Here is an 18263-nt window from a genome sequence, read left to right as displayed (position 1 = left end):
CAAGGTAGGTGTAAATGGAAACGTATAGGTGAAATATCCGAGCGGAATTAAAAATAATAACACAACTTTTAATTTAAATTTTGTTCTAAACCATTGCAAACAAATGGCTCATCTATCAAAAGTGACAGAGTGAATGTTATAAAATTTGATGAAAGCTGGGAACACGCAGAATTTGAAGTTTATTGCGTTTAGTGAAACACTCTTAATACGTCTTTCTTATAGTTTTGGGAAGAAACAACTAATCCCAAACATAGGGCTTTATATCAAAATAAATGTAAATAAGAGTATAAAAAAACCCGTTAAAACTTTAATAAGAATCAAAGATCGATTGTCGCTTTACGGGAACGGCCACTTTTATCAATCACTTGCATTGAACTGATCACTTGCAACGGAAAATAGAAATATGCAAAACATATTGCCCTGAGAATGCAAAACTGGGGAAATCACCGTATAGTATTTGCATGAGTCTTGCCGAATGAGAATGTCGAACGAGAATGAGACTGATTTAAAACAATAGTTAATCATGGAGATACGATTATCTATTGTTGTTAATGCGTTCGACATATGAAAAGCACGACGTTTGAAACAGGTCTTTGACAGCGCATTGTCCAATGGAATGTTCCTTGAAGTAATAAAAGGTGTTTGAGTTCGAGAAGAAAGTCAGATTTGGTATTCTAGAAGAAGAAAGGATCACTCGTAGAAGTTTAGAGAAAAGTTGGAAGAATCTTTCTCAGGTACATGCCTGGTCATGGTTGGTTTAAAGAATCTGTTGGCTTGACTTTTTGCCTTCGTTAACTTATTAATTCATCGCCGCGTTGATTTGAATGGCAAGAAGACATTAGCGGCTGGAGGCATATGCTTGCTGATTTTCACTTCTGTATTTTGTATATTTCGATTGAAAATGAAATGCCAGTGAGCTGTAGAAGTTAATTTTGTCTTTCCTTCCTTATTTATTTTAGAACGAACTATACGGCAACGAAAGATGGGGAAGGCGAAATACAAACGCTTGCTGGCAGCGAATAATAGGTATTGTTCTATTAAAATATGTGCATTTTGTATTTGACTTGAAATAACACGTTTGTACATTGTGCGCGAAATTAGAACATCGTATTTTGGGGGACTTTTTCCCAAATTTTTCCCATGAAATGGCTGAAACCTTTGGGGTCATAACGGTGACGTCATAACCTTTTACCCTTATAGACATTATTATAAACTAACACACTCTAACAGGAAAGAAAGACCAGTACACTGGTCAGTATAATATCGTGACCAATATTCTGAGTATATGTATATGTACTTTATGCTAGACTTGACATAAGCTATTTCATCCTGTCTATTGTAGTTTTTTGAGTAGGTACTTCCAAAGTATCTTATCGTGCTGTAGTGATTCCTTTGCTTTCCATGCTTTCAAAACAAAAAATACCCGGAAATCAAAACATTCCAACTTAACTTCATATGCCCGTGATTTTTTGTCTTACCGAGGTTTTCCACTTTTAGAATGAAAGAAGAAATATTGGACCTGCCTTGGGACATTTATGCACGCAAATACAAAACTCGATTTCAGTGACAATATGCATGAGTAAAATATGCATGGATTTGGCTTTTTTGGCTGAGACATGCTGAACATTCTTCTGTTTACCTCCTTAATTTTCAATTTTTGGATTGCGTATGATCGTCTATAGTCGTCTCAAGCGCATGCGGAGTAAGTACAAGTGATTCTGGGGCCCCATCACTTGTATTTTGTCTATCTTGAACGACAATAGTCCAGAAAAAAATATCGCTCACAGAGCGCCTAAAACATAAAATGCATGAGGAATTGTATTTCTGTTGAAGGAGATAATAGTCGAATGTTTTGTTTTCTCGGGACCATTAAGAAAACGATGAATATTTCCTACAAAACGTGCATGATATTTTGTATTCGCGTGCGCAAATGCGAAGGCCTTGGACGAGTGGTGTAGAAGATGTTGCAGGTATACAAACGAGCTTTGAGTGATAATTTTATCCTGTAAGCTTTATACAAAACTGATTTTTTTCTCTTGGAAATTATTGCATGATATCATCAATAATGGTATCTACATTAAGGAATCCGTTGTGGGATCGTCCCAGGATCAGATGATGAAGGATCGTCGCAGGATCAGATGGTGAAGGATCTTCGCAGGATCGGATGATGAAGGATCGTCGCAGGATCAGATGATGGACGACGGCACGGGTCTAAAGTGGAGCAAGTCGAGGTACATACTATAGGTATACTAGTTAGAGTAATGCATGGGTAATGTAAGTGCATGCTTTATTCTCCGATTGATTCCGTCTGGTGGTCTAACGTAATGATATTCACACATTAAGTGACATTTCACCTTTTTCGACAATGCATGATAACAGAAAATTTCCTACAGCTCTTAATCTTATAGATTGTTTTCGAGCTTTATCGATGAAACATTCCTAGTTTTGTCACTTGAGTGTGAATAAGTGAATTTTAACAACTTAAGGTGGTCTTACACAAAACGTCTTTTGTTTCGAAAAAATATCAAAATCGTTTGATGCAATAGCAAAAAATGAGGCAATGAATAAGTTTTCTCTGCTCGGGGTAAAACCGTAATAAGTATAACAATTCGGTGAATTTTTAATAATTAAACTATCAAGGTTTCATAGAGCAGTATTTCAGGAGTGCTCTCCACAAATTATTGATTAAATCTTTATTTTTTGCACATTGAAGACCACCTTAACGGCTGCGGAAGATGCATAGCGTAAATAGCTTTATAACATTGAAATTATAGTAACAAAATGCCGGCAATTTAGCGCTGTCGACGCGCACGCAAAGAAAAAATATCGACTTCGTATTGGCCTAATTTTAGATCAATACGAAGGTAGCTAATCCAGTGTACTTATATGATTATATAAGTTCTCTGTTCAGCCTATTAAAATGCGACCATTTCGATGGTCTGTCCGTCAGTCGTCAGTGGCATCAAAAATTATACTCTAGTCTTTGAATATTTAAATTCGAATTATTGAAGCGGATTAAAATGAAGAAAAATTGACTATGGATGTTTAGACACTACCACTCTTCTGTTTCCCTTGTTGGCATTAATTTTTCGAAATGCAATTTAAGCTTTGAAAATCCGGCTAATCCCAAACATGAAGGAAATAAACGTAATCTTTGAATAACTTGAAGTTCAGTAAGAAGGAATATATCCTTTCTATGTTATGCATGATTGATACATTGCTCCTTTTACTGAATAGAACATTCTTAAAAGGCATAGCCCGCATAGGCATCCCTCTTGCCTAAAAAGCTTACCCTTTACTGAAAACCCTTTGCGTTTTGACACACTTACTATGTTGTTTAATTTCTTCCACGCCTCGTGCACCGTCGAGATCTTGTTGAAGAAGAACACGACTGGAATTCAGAGTTTGGAATGGAGCAGAGAGGCAAGTTAAATTTGGTACACTTTTTACCAAAGGTAATTATACGGTGCGAAAGGTAAGGGACATTAATGATTAGCCATACTGAGTAAGTTGCATGTTGAGCCCCGATTACGTTTATTTCCTCCATTTTCGGTCAACCGTAATCCAGAACGTGTAAAAAACGGTGCATGTATTAAGAAGGGGTAGTAGAAGAGTGGTCGTTGTCTACATCAGTTTGAGATGAAAAAGCATGTAAGTCGTGAATACGAAGCTTTTCTCAATCATAAAATGAACATTTAAATAATTGAAATAATTTTTGTTGCCACTGTCAGAAAAAGCGCAGCCGGTTTAATTTCTAAAAGTCTGGTGTTTTGCAACGGATGATATGCGCGCTGCGCACGTTAGACCATCAGAAGGATCGAATTGACGAAGTTCAAGAATTGCATGGCAATTCCTGGGACTCGGTACGGATAAGCGGAACTGAAACGGTGAACTATGGATAAAAACTGAACTGTCATTGCAGGCGATTTCTAATGAAAATACCAAATTCGGACCACCGATCAGGTAACCTGAAATTCAGGTTACCTTTGGAGGGTTTTTCACCGGGCACTCCGGTTTCCCTCCTTTTCGTTTGGCTTTAAAAAACAGTGTCCATGTCTGGGGCCAAACCAAAGCGTGTTCGTTGGTAGTGATAAAAAACACGAGTGTGGCTTCTGGGTTCGATTCCCAGAACACTGGCGTAAAAGAATTTCAAAAACTTGGTTGTGGAATCATTGCGTAATTCGCTACTTCTGTTCGGAAATTTCTAGTAATGTGATTGAGCTCATTAATTTAAGCTCATCAAGAATTATTCTAATCTTCTTAATTAAACAATCCGTTACATAAACATATAGTAAAGTTCAGGAAATGTCTTTTTATCTATTTCTATCTATTTATCGATTTTTTACTGAAACACCAAACTCTGGTACATTAAAATGAAAAATATACTGCAATTCTGTCTCTATCCCTGTAGATAATAAAAAGAACATTATACGGGGCAAATCAACTAAAGCCAACGAAGCCAATGTAGTGCTATAATGTAGTACTACATTCCATTCCATTTGTCAGTATAAGATACAAAATAAAAACAAAAACAGCATGCTTCAAACGATGGGAAAAGTATTTAGGGTTGTTCAAACAAGGGTTTTCCACTTCTCATGCAGCCGTTTTTTAATCATATAACAATGACATGTATCTAAATATTGTTTGCCGAAGGAAATATTCTATCAAAGAGAATCCGCCATGTTTTTTTGCTTCACTTTTTGCTCGAGAGCAAGTATAGAGCAAGTCCTTCCGGAATTATAGTAGAGCTCAGGCATAGATAAAAGATGGATAATAGGTATTTTTTGGTTCAGTGTTGTGTACACAATTTGAAGTATGGAAATTAATGTAGGACGTTAGTGCATTAAATTTATTATTTATGTATGCTATCCACAGCTAAGCAATAGCCCCAATTTGAGTTGAGGGGTTCTTATGGCTACGTTGTGCTAAAGCGAAGTATTTTTGGGAAGGTAAAATAACCATTGATAATTGATTAGTCTCCAGAATACTACCCCATAGAGCCGCCTTAAGACGAACACAATTTTGACCTCAGAGCAGCGGTAATCCGCCAAAAACTACGAAAATCGAAAAATTAATTTCCCTTTTTATACGAACGAACAAGTTACACATTCATCTTGCTTTTCTCTATCAGATTTTCTCACAAACGCTTCAAGATGGCTCGGCAGCTTCCTCTTACATGTAGCGGCCACACCAGACCAGTTGTTAATTTATCTTTCTCCGACAAAACATCCTATGGATATTTTCTTATAAGCGCTTGCAAAGGTAGAGTGTGATACCGTATTGATATTGTTAATGTATACTGATCAAAATAATGGCACTAGTAGATTGATCGGTTATTTGGTGTTCATGTTATGTCCGAAGAGAATCTTTCTTGTCAGAATGTTTACCTTTCACGCGCATATTAATTGTTTTATTGTGCTTTTTTATTGAATGCCGGTATTAATGGTGGAACTTTCTGTTTTATATAAATGTTGATTAATTAAACGTATCAATTAGTATTTGATATACTTCGTTGGTTTTCATCAATGAATCATTGTAGTATTTATGTATCTGTATAACTTTAATTTTGCAAGTAATGGAAAATATACAAACTGTATGTGATATCATAATAAACAAATAGTGTAGTTGTATAAACGAAAATTATCACACATTTATAAAAGTTGATTCTGTGACTTTGATAACTATTCTTTTCAACATATCTTGTCATTTGTTTAGTTAGGGTGAGATAATTAAGGACACCTTGGCAACCTTGGATCACATAGGCAAAGGATGAAGATTTATTGTGTTTTCTGTTTCATTGTAGATGGCAAACCAATGTTGCGGCAAGGCGAAACAGGGGATTGGATAGGGACATTTGAGGGCCACAAAGGTGCGGTTTGGGAAGCCACTTTGAATAAAGATGCAAGCAAGGCTGCAACAGCTGGTGCTGATTTTACTGCGTATGTTTTTGATATCATATTCAGTCATTTCAATATTAATGCTTTAAATAATTACCTGATACATAAGAAATAAATAGTATAGTACAAAATATAAAATATAAACCCCTTTTTTGAAAATGCTAGTTCTATCAAATTTATATTCTTTCTTTAAGAAAGCTTTAATTTGGGTGTAACTATGTTGAGATTTAAGAGGATTTAGTCACAATAGTTAATTTCTAAAGTATTGTTACCGTAAATGTTTTATCTCTGATTTTGTTAATCATTCTTAATTTTTTAAAATGCAGTAAAGTCTGGAATGCAATATCTGGAGAGGAATTAGTGACATTTCAACACAAGCACATTGTTAAAACAGTGGATTTTTCCGAGGTGAGCCTTATGAAGATGCTATTAAAAAGAGTTTCTAATGTATCATGTTTATAGGAGTTATTTGCCTCAACTTTTTTGTAGGATTCTATGCAACTTTTGACAGGCAGCAATGAGAAGGTTCTGAGGTTATTTGACTTGAATAACACTGGCTCAGGTAAATAAATCTACATGTTGAGGCTCTTTTAGAAATATTATTTCCAGTTATATTTCCATGTATTTAAAAATTATCTTAATCTTGGATCCACATTATGATTTAATATTGGGATTGACTGTCATGTAGTTTCTCTTTGGTCTTTCTTTTGTGCCATTTGTTAGTTGATTGAAACACTTTAGGTTTTTAACTGATTAGAAGAACTGGGACATTTTGATAGTATGACTTGATTGAACTTTGAAATGTGATAATATACTACTTTAACTTACTTAGATCCACAGCTTTTAATGGGTCACAAAGGCCATATAAAATCAGCTGTTTTGGATTCAAATGGGCAGAAAATTTTTAGTGGTGGAGATGATAAGATAATTCGGTAAGTGGGTGTGTTAATTGATTACCCTTTAAACAGCAGTGAAACAAAAGCTGACAATTTCTATCATTTTGGTGTCATTATTTTAATATTGCTACTGGAATTGTGTTTCAGGTTTTGGGATGTACGTACAATGACAGAATTTAAGACAATACAAACTGATCATCCAGTCTCAAGTATGGAAATACATAGAGATGGGACTGTATTAATAGTAACATATGGTAAAGAGGTGTCATTCTGGGATACTAGCAGGTATTTATACACTAATAGTTTTTTATAAACAGTTTACTTTATTAGCAGAGGTGTAGGAAGCAGGCAGCTAAGCGACTGCCCCCCAATATTTGGTACTTTGATAATATGGTACCTTGAAAAAATTGATTTAAAATTTGAAATTGTATATACAGTACTGTATGATGTATGTTGTAACAACACATATACTTTTGCTCTGATATGGCTACTTCCCAAGGATTTAGAACAATCAAATTTCAATAATTTCTCGCTCGGTAACAACCATGATGACATCTTGTAAGCATGGCCCTCCCTAATCCTCAACACCTTCCTATGCCCCTGGGATACAGGATGCCTGTATGGCAGTATGGGTACTAATTGATTTTGCTTGTGGCCCAAGTATGTTGTAAAGAAGGAAACCAGACTAGCTCTTGGTGTTTAATATTAGAATAAGAAAAGAATTATTTCTTTTTATACTGCCTGTGGCCATAGTTAAAGATGTAAATTAATTCGATAGGTGGATAGCATAGAAATAATAGACATGTCTATTATTTATAGAAATAATGATGATGAAAACTGTGATTCCACTCTGCCCCCAAACATGTTTTGTGGGTTGTTTTGTAATTTCTAGGGCCGTTTTAGATGCGTTCCTGGGCGAAATTCACCCACTGTCCTCCCCAACCTTAAGGCTTAACATAGTGTGTATGACAAAATGTCACCAGCTCTGACAACTGCTATACTGAACATGTTAATCTGTTAACCATATTTTCTCGTCTTTCTAGTTGTGAGAAGATAAAGTCATTTGAATGTCCATGTGACATTTACTCTGCTTCACTTCATCCTGATAAATCTTGTTTTGTCGCTGGAGGAGAAGACTTTAGGTTATTTAAATTCGATTATGAAACAGGAAAAGAATTAGGTAATTTCATTATCATTTTCGAAGTGATCTAAAATATCGCGTGCGACAGCTATGTCTGTGCCCAACGACAATATGAGTTGTAATCAAATTCATTGCTAAAATTGAGTGAAACGTTTATCGCTTTATCGTATACCTTTCTGTCCATTTCATTTCAGAATCGTACAAAGGTCATTTCGGCCCAGTTCACTGCGTTCGTTTCTCACCGGATGGAGAGCTATATGCCTCTGGTTCAGAGGATGGAACATTAAGACTCTGGCAAAACACCGTAGGAAAAACGTACGGTTTGTGGAAATCTCTAAACGGAGACGACGGTAATACTACTGAGAATGGCAAAGTTTGATTCTGGTATAGGATGAAAACACTTGAGTCATTTTCGTAACAAATGCGAGGCAGGATCACGCGACTGATGATGATGCTCAACCTGCAGTTGTCAAAGGAAGAAGCCTGAAAGAAGTTAACGCTGATTTGTTTGTTCACACGCATGAACCCAATCCTCAACTTTAACTTGCTTCTATTGATAACAGCAGGTCGACCATCATCCGATTATGTCCATTGAATTAGTAGACAAATATTATGTCATGTCTATGTCTATGCCGCCGCCGGAACGATTTAGGCTGTGCAAAAGTGAAAGCTATCTGTTTTCGTTTTAAGAGTGTGGTTGCACGGTGCAGCTTTTCTTGTAACGCAATTATACTTATGAAGCGTTTTCGAAATATTTGTACCAGAAGACATCCGTGAGGACAAAATAACGCTATAGAACACACAAAGTGTCCATGTCGCTGTATCTCTTTAAAGTAGAATTGCATCGCAAGTTGCACCGGTGCATCTATAGCTACAAGCATTTGCAGGGAAATTTCCAAAGCGCAGACTCATAGACCCAGACTCGTTATGCATAATGACGTAACAGGCCGTGACGCCTGCGAAGAAGTCTGGTCTTTCTATTCACTGCAGGGAATTTAAACTTCAAAATTTCCCGCCCTGACTACTAAGAACGGATTTCTTGCAGGCGCCACGGCTTGTTACGTCATTATGCATAAGGCCTATTGCAAAGATCGATCCAGTTGTATTCCATTCTCACTGAGAATTGTACATGGCTGAAAAATATAACAAAGATTTCAAACGTTTTGTTATAATTTTCAGGATTTTTGATAGCGAGGCTTGAGAATAGCAAATAATATACAAGAAACTGCTTGGGATGTGTAAAAGTTAGATTTTATTAAATCTATATTATCAGACTGTATCATATACAATTGTTTTATATTAATGCACGCGAACAAAAATCGCATGTGACTAAATATTTTAACTAAAATTCATTCGATTTCGTCTAGTTTCACACGTTTCGAAGATCAGACCATGCACTGATATCGTTTGCCCCGACAAAATCACCCTTTCTCGATTATCATTAACTCTCACTATAATGGAGACGGTCATCTCTTGATCTCGCGCCATTAGCGGCATAAAAACGTTCAAATCAAACATTTTCAATTCAAATCAAAATTGATATTCACGCAGTGAAAAATTGTTCGGCTCGTCTACAAAAAAGCATCGTGATGATGCTGTGGAGTGAGAAATATTAAAACTATATAATAAGCATATATTATAGCAATGCTTTCAAGGAAAGATATAAACCGAGCAAATCACTTTGTTGAAAAGCTGCTATTACTAGCTTTTGCAACAAGGCAAACTGTCGATTTTGCGAGCAAGCAAAGGCGGTGTTTGTTTGGATAAAATTATCTACTGGATAGTGATTTAACCGCCATAAAAATGCTTAAAAAAGCTACGAAGTTACATATATCAAATTTAACAGTATTAAAAACCATTTTAACTTTAAAACCGTGCCAGAGTAGAATTATTTAACGTTTTAAATAATCACTATCCAGTGGATAATTTTATCTATTTTTTGGCCCCTGGTGTACTTCTGACGCTCTTGTTAACTGGTCCAGGTCAGTACGTAGTAAATCACCTTGGTGATAATCGATCGTGTGGATATGCCCCAGTACTAGCTCCGCACATCGTCAAACTACACTGGAACACATTCGATTATGGAAGATATTTACAAAATCAAATTCAGGGATGTACATCATGGATTAAAGTCAGCTTCCTTAAAAGAAATATGTGCAAAGTCAGGTGAATGAATACAAGATTAGAGCAATCAGGTGAATGGATAGATAAACATCCTAATAAATTGAACACTGATTATTTCTTACCACTTCGGTTGTTAGCTGTATGTATGATCTTCAGTAAACAATTTCCAAACTCCTCCAGGACTAGCTTTTGAATATCTGTCCGTGATATGTTTTTCTATTAAAATTTAGAGCAGTGAGGACTAAGAAGTTGACACAAATTGTGTGTTGATATGTTGCGGGGATTTGTCATTCCACGTCGAGTGGAAGGATAGGTTCTTTGCAATTTTACCTTTTCAGCCGCTGAAGCTTGAACTAGAAGACATCGGCATGTGGCCTCGACAACATCGCGGGTAACAAAAGAGAAGGGAAGCCTACAAGAGAGAAAGGTACTATTCAGTACACAATAACAAAGTTCATTTACACAGTAACTGAGTAAGAAATATTTCTGTCCGTACTTTTCACCAGCGTGTGCAAGTATTGGTGCTCTGCTAGGCATGTCCTCCATTTGTGACTCTAACTTTGTTTTCGCTGCGTTCTGCTGCTGCACTCGAACTTCTACAACAATAGAACAAAATATTGTACCACCATGCATTACATTCGTAACCGTGATGATAACCATCACCGTGATGTCCACCGCCACCACTATGATACCATCATTACCCATACCACGATACCAACCATTACTACCATAATAACTATTACTGTGTTAACCATCGTTACTATTATGATACCACATCACCCCTACGAATCTACCATAACCATCCTTACCATTTTAACTATTACCATGATAACCATCGTTCTATCAATAACTTTACCATGATAATCACTACCGTGATCACCATCATTACCACTATGACCATCATCATCATACCAGTCTACCACAATCTAGTAACATCACCGCCTAATGCTAATGATCATTGTCACGACTGACTTACTATCATCAATAATTGAGCCAGCACAACGTACCTGCGGCATCAGCTAAGTGCATCAAGGTTTTCCTCTCCGGACTTTCTTCAAAGTTTTTACATCCAGTGCATTTACAGATGCTGGTGCATAAGATTTTTGCCTGATTGATAATTTTCAAAACATTCTTATCATTAAACAGGTAGTACACAGTCGAAGTGAAGTCCATAAGACTGTGACGGACGGGTCGTCGACCGGGAAAACAAAAACAATAGAAAGAGACTGGCATGCATGGTGAGGTATAATTCCAGGCTTCAACCCTGAATAAGTTTCGCGAAACTAACCTCATAACATTCACAGTAATTTTTCAGACAACCAGACCGCTTGCAGTGACAACCTTTTGGAAATCACGAGAAGAAAGTTAGTAGCTAATTAGTTTCCAAACCAATTTTATCATGGGTGAATGTGTAAAAGGCATTACGGGCCTATCGAAAACACTGCAGTGATATGGCATCCTCTTCAGGTCCCTTTCATATTCTAAACGCTCGGGTCAATTTGATGAGTGATGGTGTTTAGGAGGCATCGCTAGCGAGCGCACGAGGCGTCAGGGTGTAAGAGGGTTGTGTCCTATACTACGTGGAACTGTATACTTCCCCAACTGCATACTTCCTTCAACGTTGACCCACCTTTATTGTGTCTTCGCTCCGTTTCACCCTGAAATGTTTAATGCACTGTTCAGTCTATTGACGTGTGCATCTATACTAATATTGGCGAAGGTGAGTGGTTCAGTCGACATGGAACTCGACTTTCACCAAATGTAACTATCACTACCATTATACTTTTACACGTACCTTTCCTTTGCCAATTTTCGGATGAAAAGCGTGAGGATTGCGCTCCAAGCAAGCCTAAGTAAGACAATGTAGTGTATAGAGTGGCACACATTTAATAATGCGGGGTGAGCGCTATTATATACCCGATCAAACAAGAATTATGCATGGAGAGGGAAGTTTACTATCGTTGATTTGAGTTAGACCCTAGCTGTGGAGATTTCCAATAGAGTTCAGAGGTATTTGCCCACACACAATCTCATGGAAATGAGACTTGAGTGCGAAGTGATTAAATGACTTCATTTCTTGGCCACTCGGTCTCCCTTCCATGTTACTGTGACGTACAGTAGCTGTGATCTCGGGTCTTTAATCAAAGGTGGGGCAAGAGTTGTGCAAGATTTGGCGGAGACAAATTATTGACAATAAGGACAAAGAGAAGAAAAGACGGACTTATCATTGAAGGAACTTTTATCGAGAGGACTAACCTTTATTGCTTTACTTCTCTCTTGTTCGTGTTCGATATTATTGGAACAATTGTTACAGTTGCAGTTGCTGCAGAATTCACCATTCGCAAAACAATCGCAGTAGCTACGAAATACAACAAACATGCAATGATCAAACTGATAACTGATCCTTCCTCTTAACTGCATGCTCTGTACCCATTTGTACGAAGGCCGAAAAACTCTATCCAGTAGTGTATAGCGGTATCTCGTGTGGCTCGAAAAAAACTAGCTATAGACAAAATTTATTGCAAGAAGAGCGAGATCAAACAACACAGCTGACAGGCATCACAGACGAGTAAAAAGGGTTGAAAAGGTGTTGTAGAATGTTAATAATAATAATGAAATAAACCCGTGCAAAGTTAGTTGAACCGCACTATGCACCCCTCACACAGCCAGCCAATGATGTCACGAGAATACTTACAGTTTTAAACATTGGGATTTTGTGCAATTGCAAGGCTTTCTTTGTCTCGAAGGCGACGGAGGATCTTGAACGCTGGAAGGGAAACTTACTGTTCAGGCGAAAGCACATTATTGGTGTATAAACAATTTTTTTCTCGGCGTCCTAAATTTCTTACCCATTGACAGTTTGGGAAGTGCTTGTAGCCGTTGGTGCAATTTGCACAGTCGATAATTGTACTCCACTTGTGGAAGCTCCAGTTTGAACTTGCTAAATACACAATGTAGTAAAAGATAAGCGGACAGTTTGCAAGAGTTTTAATGGATCTAAACACAAGCAGGAGCGTAAATGTTGGGAGCGGTTATAGGGTGTGGCATACTCCATTTGAAGAGAAGAACCGACCGGTCCAAAAATAAGTGCAGCGACCCCAGCGTGTTTCACAAAAAATACAGTCCATATATGATCAGAACTGTATCGCTTCATGTGACATTTTATATTTAAAGGCCCGTTTACACTTGCAACTTTGAACGCTATCAAAAGAAGAACATAAAATCGCAGCGAAAATCGCATTTGTAAACGGGTCTTAAGATTTCCTTTACGTTTAGGTTTTTTAGTGCATTTATTCCTGAGCCTTGAAAAAACACCGACATGAACTCTTACGCAGCCCGGTATACTCAATTTTACAGGAGAAAAACAAACGACCAAAACTGTATTTATTCTGGTTATGGCCAAATGAGAAAAGGCCGCTAGTTTTTAGAAACAACTTATGCCACCACGGAAATAAAATGCACATGTACGATCACGAAAAGCGGGGCTGTTTATTCCGATTAAAAACTACTGAATCAGAATGTGGTCCAACCTGTGGTACATAAACAACACCATCTCGAAACATGGTACCAGGTGGAAACTGTATGGTAGCACCATGTGGCAGGTTACCAAGATTAGGGGCAATCGCTCGCAGCTGGGTCGGACCTGGGTGAGCCTGAAGCAGAACACGTTGCTGAACCACGCCTGTTGCTGCTTGGCTGGTGTTTGATAGAACCTGAAAGGTTTGACAGAGTTTTTTCTGATGTTTACTTTGACATGGTTTTTTTGAGAGTATTGAGCTTTTTCTCAGAATTTCGGTTTAATGTTCATGACACCTACGACAATGGAAACCTGGCCTTAAACATTTCAACTCTAAAGCGCGCAATGCGTGGATGTAGTTGATTATGAAATTTTTCAAAGTTTCCTTACAACCAAAATTGCCCCTTGGGCACAGCGCGTGTCATTTTAGGCAGTTCTCATACCGCATGTGATGCTTAGTTATGTATTAGAGGACGCTGCCTCACTTTTCCTCAGTAATATCTAACTAAACTCTATGTATACATCGTTTAACGTGCAGTACCTGTTTACCAGCCCTCGGCGCAGCTGGTTTGAGTTGTATTTGAGCCACCTGAGGTCTCATTGTTGTGTTTGTGCTCGTAGCCAGCCGTGGGGCAATCGGCCTCAGTGCGGTCTGCGAGTTTATTCTAGGTTGGGGGACAATCTGTATTCGCGATAAGTTACCAAGACCTTGGACAAACCTTTGAACATTACCACCCTGAATGGCTATCAGTTTGTTCGGAGATGACGTCGTGGTGAAATACATTGGCTACAAAAAGGATTTTTTTTAAATTTGTAATTGTAATGGTAACAACTCTAGAAAGAGATAACCCTTGAAAGCTTTCTCCTATGGATCTACAGTAAGTGTTTGATAGTAAATGGTTATTTGTACAGTGCACTCTCTGTCATGTTGAGAGAAATAAATAGTTGTATTTGATTGTTAGTGCTGCAAATTTTTCATATCAAATAGAATGTATTCTCATGAATCCATGTATATACAGGGTGTATAAATTATAATAAACTGTAATATTCATATATGTTTGCTTCTATTCAATAGCAAAAGATCATAGGCCCCTGGGAACTATTAGGGTTGCAGTCAGTTTTTTGATACACCCAGTATCACTGGTCCAACAACTTGGAAATGTCATCAAACAGAAATCCATTTTAACACTGAAATTGCTAAATATCTTGTGAAATGCATATCATACAAAATTTGTTGCATTGGTTGTAAAACAAATTTATTTGAAGTAGTTTGAAGAAACAAACAGAAAAAATGAAACAAACAGAAAATAATGCAGTAAAAAAGATTTCAACCAATTTCCAATTGTATATCTATATGGTATAATTTCAATTATATACAATATTTTCAATTATACTGGCAAACATACTGTAGATAACAGGTCCAAATAGTATCATCATGTGGGTCAGACTCAGAGTCACAATAATTTTAGCCTTACCTTGTTACTTGGTGGAGTCCCTGTGGGAGCAGGAATGACCTTGTTTGTTTGAGGTGCAATGGGCCGAGCAATGGGGCGTGTCTGCACCAACGTAGGACGAGTGCTTCTTGGTGCTTGCATGATACCAGGTTGGGTGTTTCCTTGGGGTAGGCCTATAATATTAGGTTAAGTTTGAGAAGAGTTCTGAACAGACACCATTAAACTAAAAATTGGGATCATTTTCCATATTAAAATGGGAAACTTCATATCTTAAAATTGTTTCAGGAAATGACAAATCTTTAAATGATTCTATTTTGAGGTTCATGGGTAAAGTCTTATGGCATTAGATGCAATACTTTAGTAAAATATATACTAAATATGAATTCCAAAACTAGGTCATTGTAGATTTGGCTGAGTATTTTAATTTGTTCATGACGGTTGTTAATTGCTCAAAAAAATCTGTGAATCAAATTTTCAACATGGCAGAGCAGTTCCAATTTCCTTGCAATAGAACAGAGATTTTAAATTCCTACAACATCTACCTGGTGTTTGTAATGGTGCAACAGAGACTGTTCGAGTTGCGTGCATCGGTGATGCCACAGATTGCTGTACGCTTTGGGCCTGGCATGTCTGTGGTGAAGTGACACTCTCTGGTGCATCTTGCTCCATTGGTTCAGGGCATGTCATATTGGTTGTTGCGGTTGTTATGGCCACAAATTCCGAGGGCATTGTTGTTGTTGCATCCATCGCTCCATTTGATGGCTCGGTTTTGATCAAAGTTGTTAGGCTAGCAGCTTCTTGTTGCAACATCACAAAAACTCTGCTTTAATCCCAGGATACATTCTTCTTTATGAATAAAATTGTATGTTCAAAGGAAAAGTATTAAAACTAGAGTAATCACAGGTACAGCCATATTTAATACTGTAATCAAGAGGGTATTGAAAAAATATTTATAAACAAGAATGGCACCATCGAAATTTGGTAAAAACAAAAGAAATCAAAAGCATTGGTTATAAATTAAATATCGTCACTCGGGTTCATATTTCCTCGTCGGAAATTATAACATGATAATATGTAAGGAATGTTTCGAAATTGATTACAAAATTCAAAATATAATGAACCTTCGTTTGTTTACATTTTTACAAATTAAAAATTTCGTGAAATTTCCAATATTTTGAAAAATATATACGATTTGTTTACTAGTATAGCAGATATCAGACTTTATACTTGATTTTTTTAAAAAAATAGGCTGTTTCTGTGCGGTTAAGGTGAATTTTTATACCAGAGACGACACGTCGAAATATTTCGCTAGATAACACAAAATTTCGAGTTTATGTCTGCATCGAGGGACTTATCTAAATAGCGATTGTAATGTAATGCGTTTATATCTAAAGCTATAGTGGAGGAAGGGTGTTCTGTCTTTTACGTAAGTTTACACTACGAACACTGAACTATCCATCCCATTTATGATAGCAGACGGCGATCGAAAAATTGTATAAAATGTTGCCTGTTTTGCAAGGCAAATTAACGCGATCGGCTAACTCATAGCAACAAATAAATAAATATACATACCAAGGAAGCATTTGAAAAGTCTTTATGCGAAGAATGTGAACAAAAGCAAGAACAAGACCCAGGGGAAAATGCTATTGTTTGCACACAACAACTCCCTCATCGACGAGCCATTTTGTTTAAAATCACGCGCTTCTAGCCACGAAGCACTATTCTGTCCCGTCGTGCAGTACGATCATTCGAGCAATATCATTGGTTGATTTGATCACATGGGCTTATAACGAGCTCACTGATTGGTTTATTTTTTTAAGCTATCTTGTCGGGAGATTTTGAACGTGGATTTTGTCGAAAAGTAATATAGGAGTGCATACTTCTGAAGAGACTAGCGCTGACCCATCTACATTTACGTCGCGTTTTACTTGTTCAAACTTTATTCTTGATCAGTGCTAATGTCAACCAGACTGTTTTACTCAGTAGATCGCAGTGCCGGCAGTGGTATGTGTACGTGTGACAGACGGTGCGTGGCGAAGCATAGCGTATATTATTGTTCTCTGCTCATTTGGCTATAACATATTACTTTAAATTACGTTAAATTTCGCAACGATAAGGTTGAAGTGAAAAACAGGCCTTAAATAGACGTGCAGAATAAGGGGAAAATGCTAATCTTCTGTGCTCTGATTAATTCTCAATTTTAGAACTTAAACTTCACTACCCTCCAAAGTCTTATACTTTAGAACGACAATGCAGTGATCAATGCAATGACAAATATTAAATAACACATATACATTTACATTTACATTGACATTTACATTTCAAGGAATGACAGTTTTGGATAACCAACGTCTATTATATTGCGGCAACCAGGTTCATCTTGTGGAGAGGCCACTCACCGCTAAAAATTCTAAAATGCATAAATGAGAACACTTCTCGGAAATAGAATGTACAGAAGCGTGGTGATTCGCATGTAAACACTAGAAAAAAGGTTCAAAATTTGAACAGTTCCGCGTGAACAGGCGGAAAACAGAACCGCACGATCCTAAAGAGCATACTTCCTCGAACCTTGCTTGAATTCTTCCGGTTTTCTGCGTGAACACGTGGAACCGGTTTAAACTTCCATCCGTTTCCACGTATACCGCTTTCAAAATCGTACCGTTCCGTGCTAAGGTACTAACTATCCATTGATCAGTGTTGACGAGGACAAAGTTATCTTCTCTCGTCAAATGAGGCATGTCTAAATTTTACAAGAATGTTCTGGACGTTACAATCTATGAGCTGTAGTCATATTTTCAGAAGTATTTGAGGGGGCTGGCGGGCTGCCACGCTGCTACCTGGTTATCTAATAACCTTAATTCCTGTACACAGTATACGCGTAAAAACTTAAGGTACAAATTAGATGTCAACAAGATGTTAGCACGTATTTCTGCTAACATCATGGTGACGACAAATTTAGGAGAACTTGTTTCGTATCAATATTATATTATTGTTACCATATTTTGGGTGGTATTGTCAACCTTGTTGTTAGAACAAACATCTGACAAGTCTGACAACGCTAAACAGCTTGCTGCAAGTAAAAGTTTACTGCAAGAGCATTCGAATTACAATGATACAAGTAAAACCAAAATGTTATACTGTTGCGAAACAAATTTATGGCTAATTATGGGATTGTTTTTAAAATCATATCAGGCCTGGATCAGGCCACTGTCTCGGGGGAGGAAATACGTCACG

The 18263-nt window shown here is 37.3% G+C and overlaps 2 protein-coding genes across 3 annotated transcripts; one reads left to right on the top strand and one right to left on the bottom strand.

The window, feature by feature from the left end:
• The first annotated feature begins 5074 nt into the window (after positions 1-5074).
• LOC114531022 (serine-threonine kinase receptor-associated protein-like) lies at positions 5075-9192 on the top strand. Its single transcript, XM_028552650.1, has 8 exons — positions 5075-5262; positions 5804-5939; positions 6224-6305; positions 6387-6459; positions 6730-6829; positions 6941-7078; positions 7837-7973; positions 8129-9192. The coding sequence occupies exons 1-8, from the start codon at positions 5154-5156 to the stop codon at positions 8311-8313; spliced, it is 960 nt and encodes a 319-aa protein (XP_028408451.1). The 5' UTR covers positions 5075-5153; the 3' UTR covers positions 8314-9192.
• On the bottom strand, positions 9164-18225 carry LOC114531020 (protein lin-54 homolog). Of its 2 annotated transcripts, none has more exons than XM_028552648.1 (16): positions 16602-18225; positions 15572-15875; positions 15051-15202; positions 14117-14362; positions 13589-13771; positions 12908-12999; positions 12754-12825; positions 12315-12417; positions 11854-11907; positions 11689-11716; positions 11347-11399; positions 11066-11165; positions 10555-10654; positions 10389-10470; positions 10181-10274; positions 9164-10074 (listed from the first exon to the last, which is right to left on the bottom strand). In XM_028552648.1, the coding sequence occupies exons 2-16, from the start codon at positions 15837-15839 to the stop codon at positions 10067-10069; spliced, it is 1635 nt and encodes a 544-aa protein (XP_028408449.1). In that variant the 5' UTR covers positions 15840-15875; positions 16602-18225; the 3' UTR covers positions 9164-10066. The 2 variants fall into 2 exon arrangements, with proteins under 2 accessions (XP_028408449.1, XP_028408450.1); XM_028552649.1 differs by having other exon boundaries at positions 15572-15872.
• Positions 18226-18263: the final 38 nt, after the last annotated feature.

This window comes from Dendronephthya gigantea, unplaced genomic scaffold, assembly GCF_004324835.1.
Source record: "Dendronephthya gigantea isolate DGI-Jeju-01 unplaced genomic scaffold, DenGig_1.0 000067F, whole genome shotgun sequence".
Lineage (NCBI taxonomy): Eukaryota > Metazoa > Cnidaria > Anthozoa > Malacalcyonacea > Nephtheidae > Dendronephthya > Dendronephthya gigantea.
Note: the sequence above shows the minus strand (reverse complement) of the source record. Positions and strands in the feature narration are given on the sequence as shown.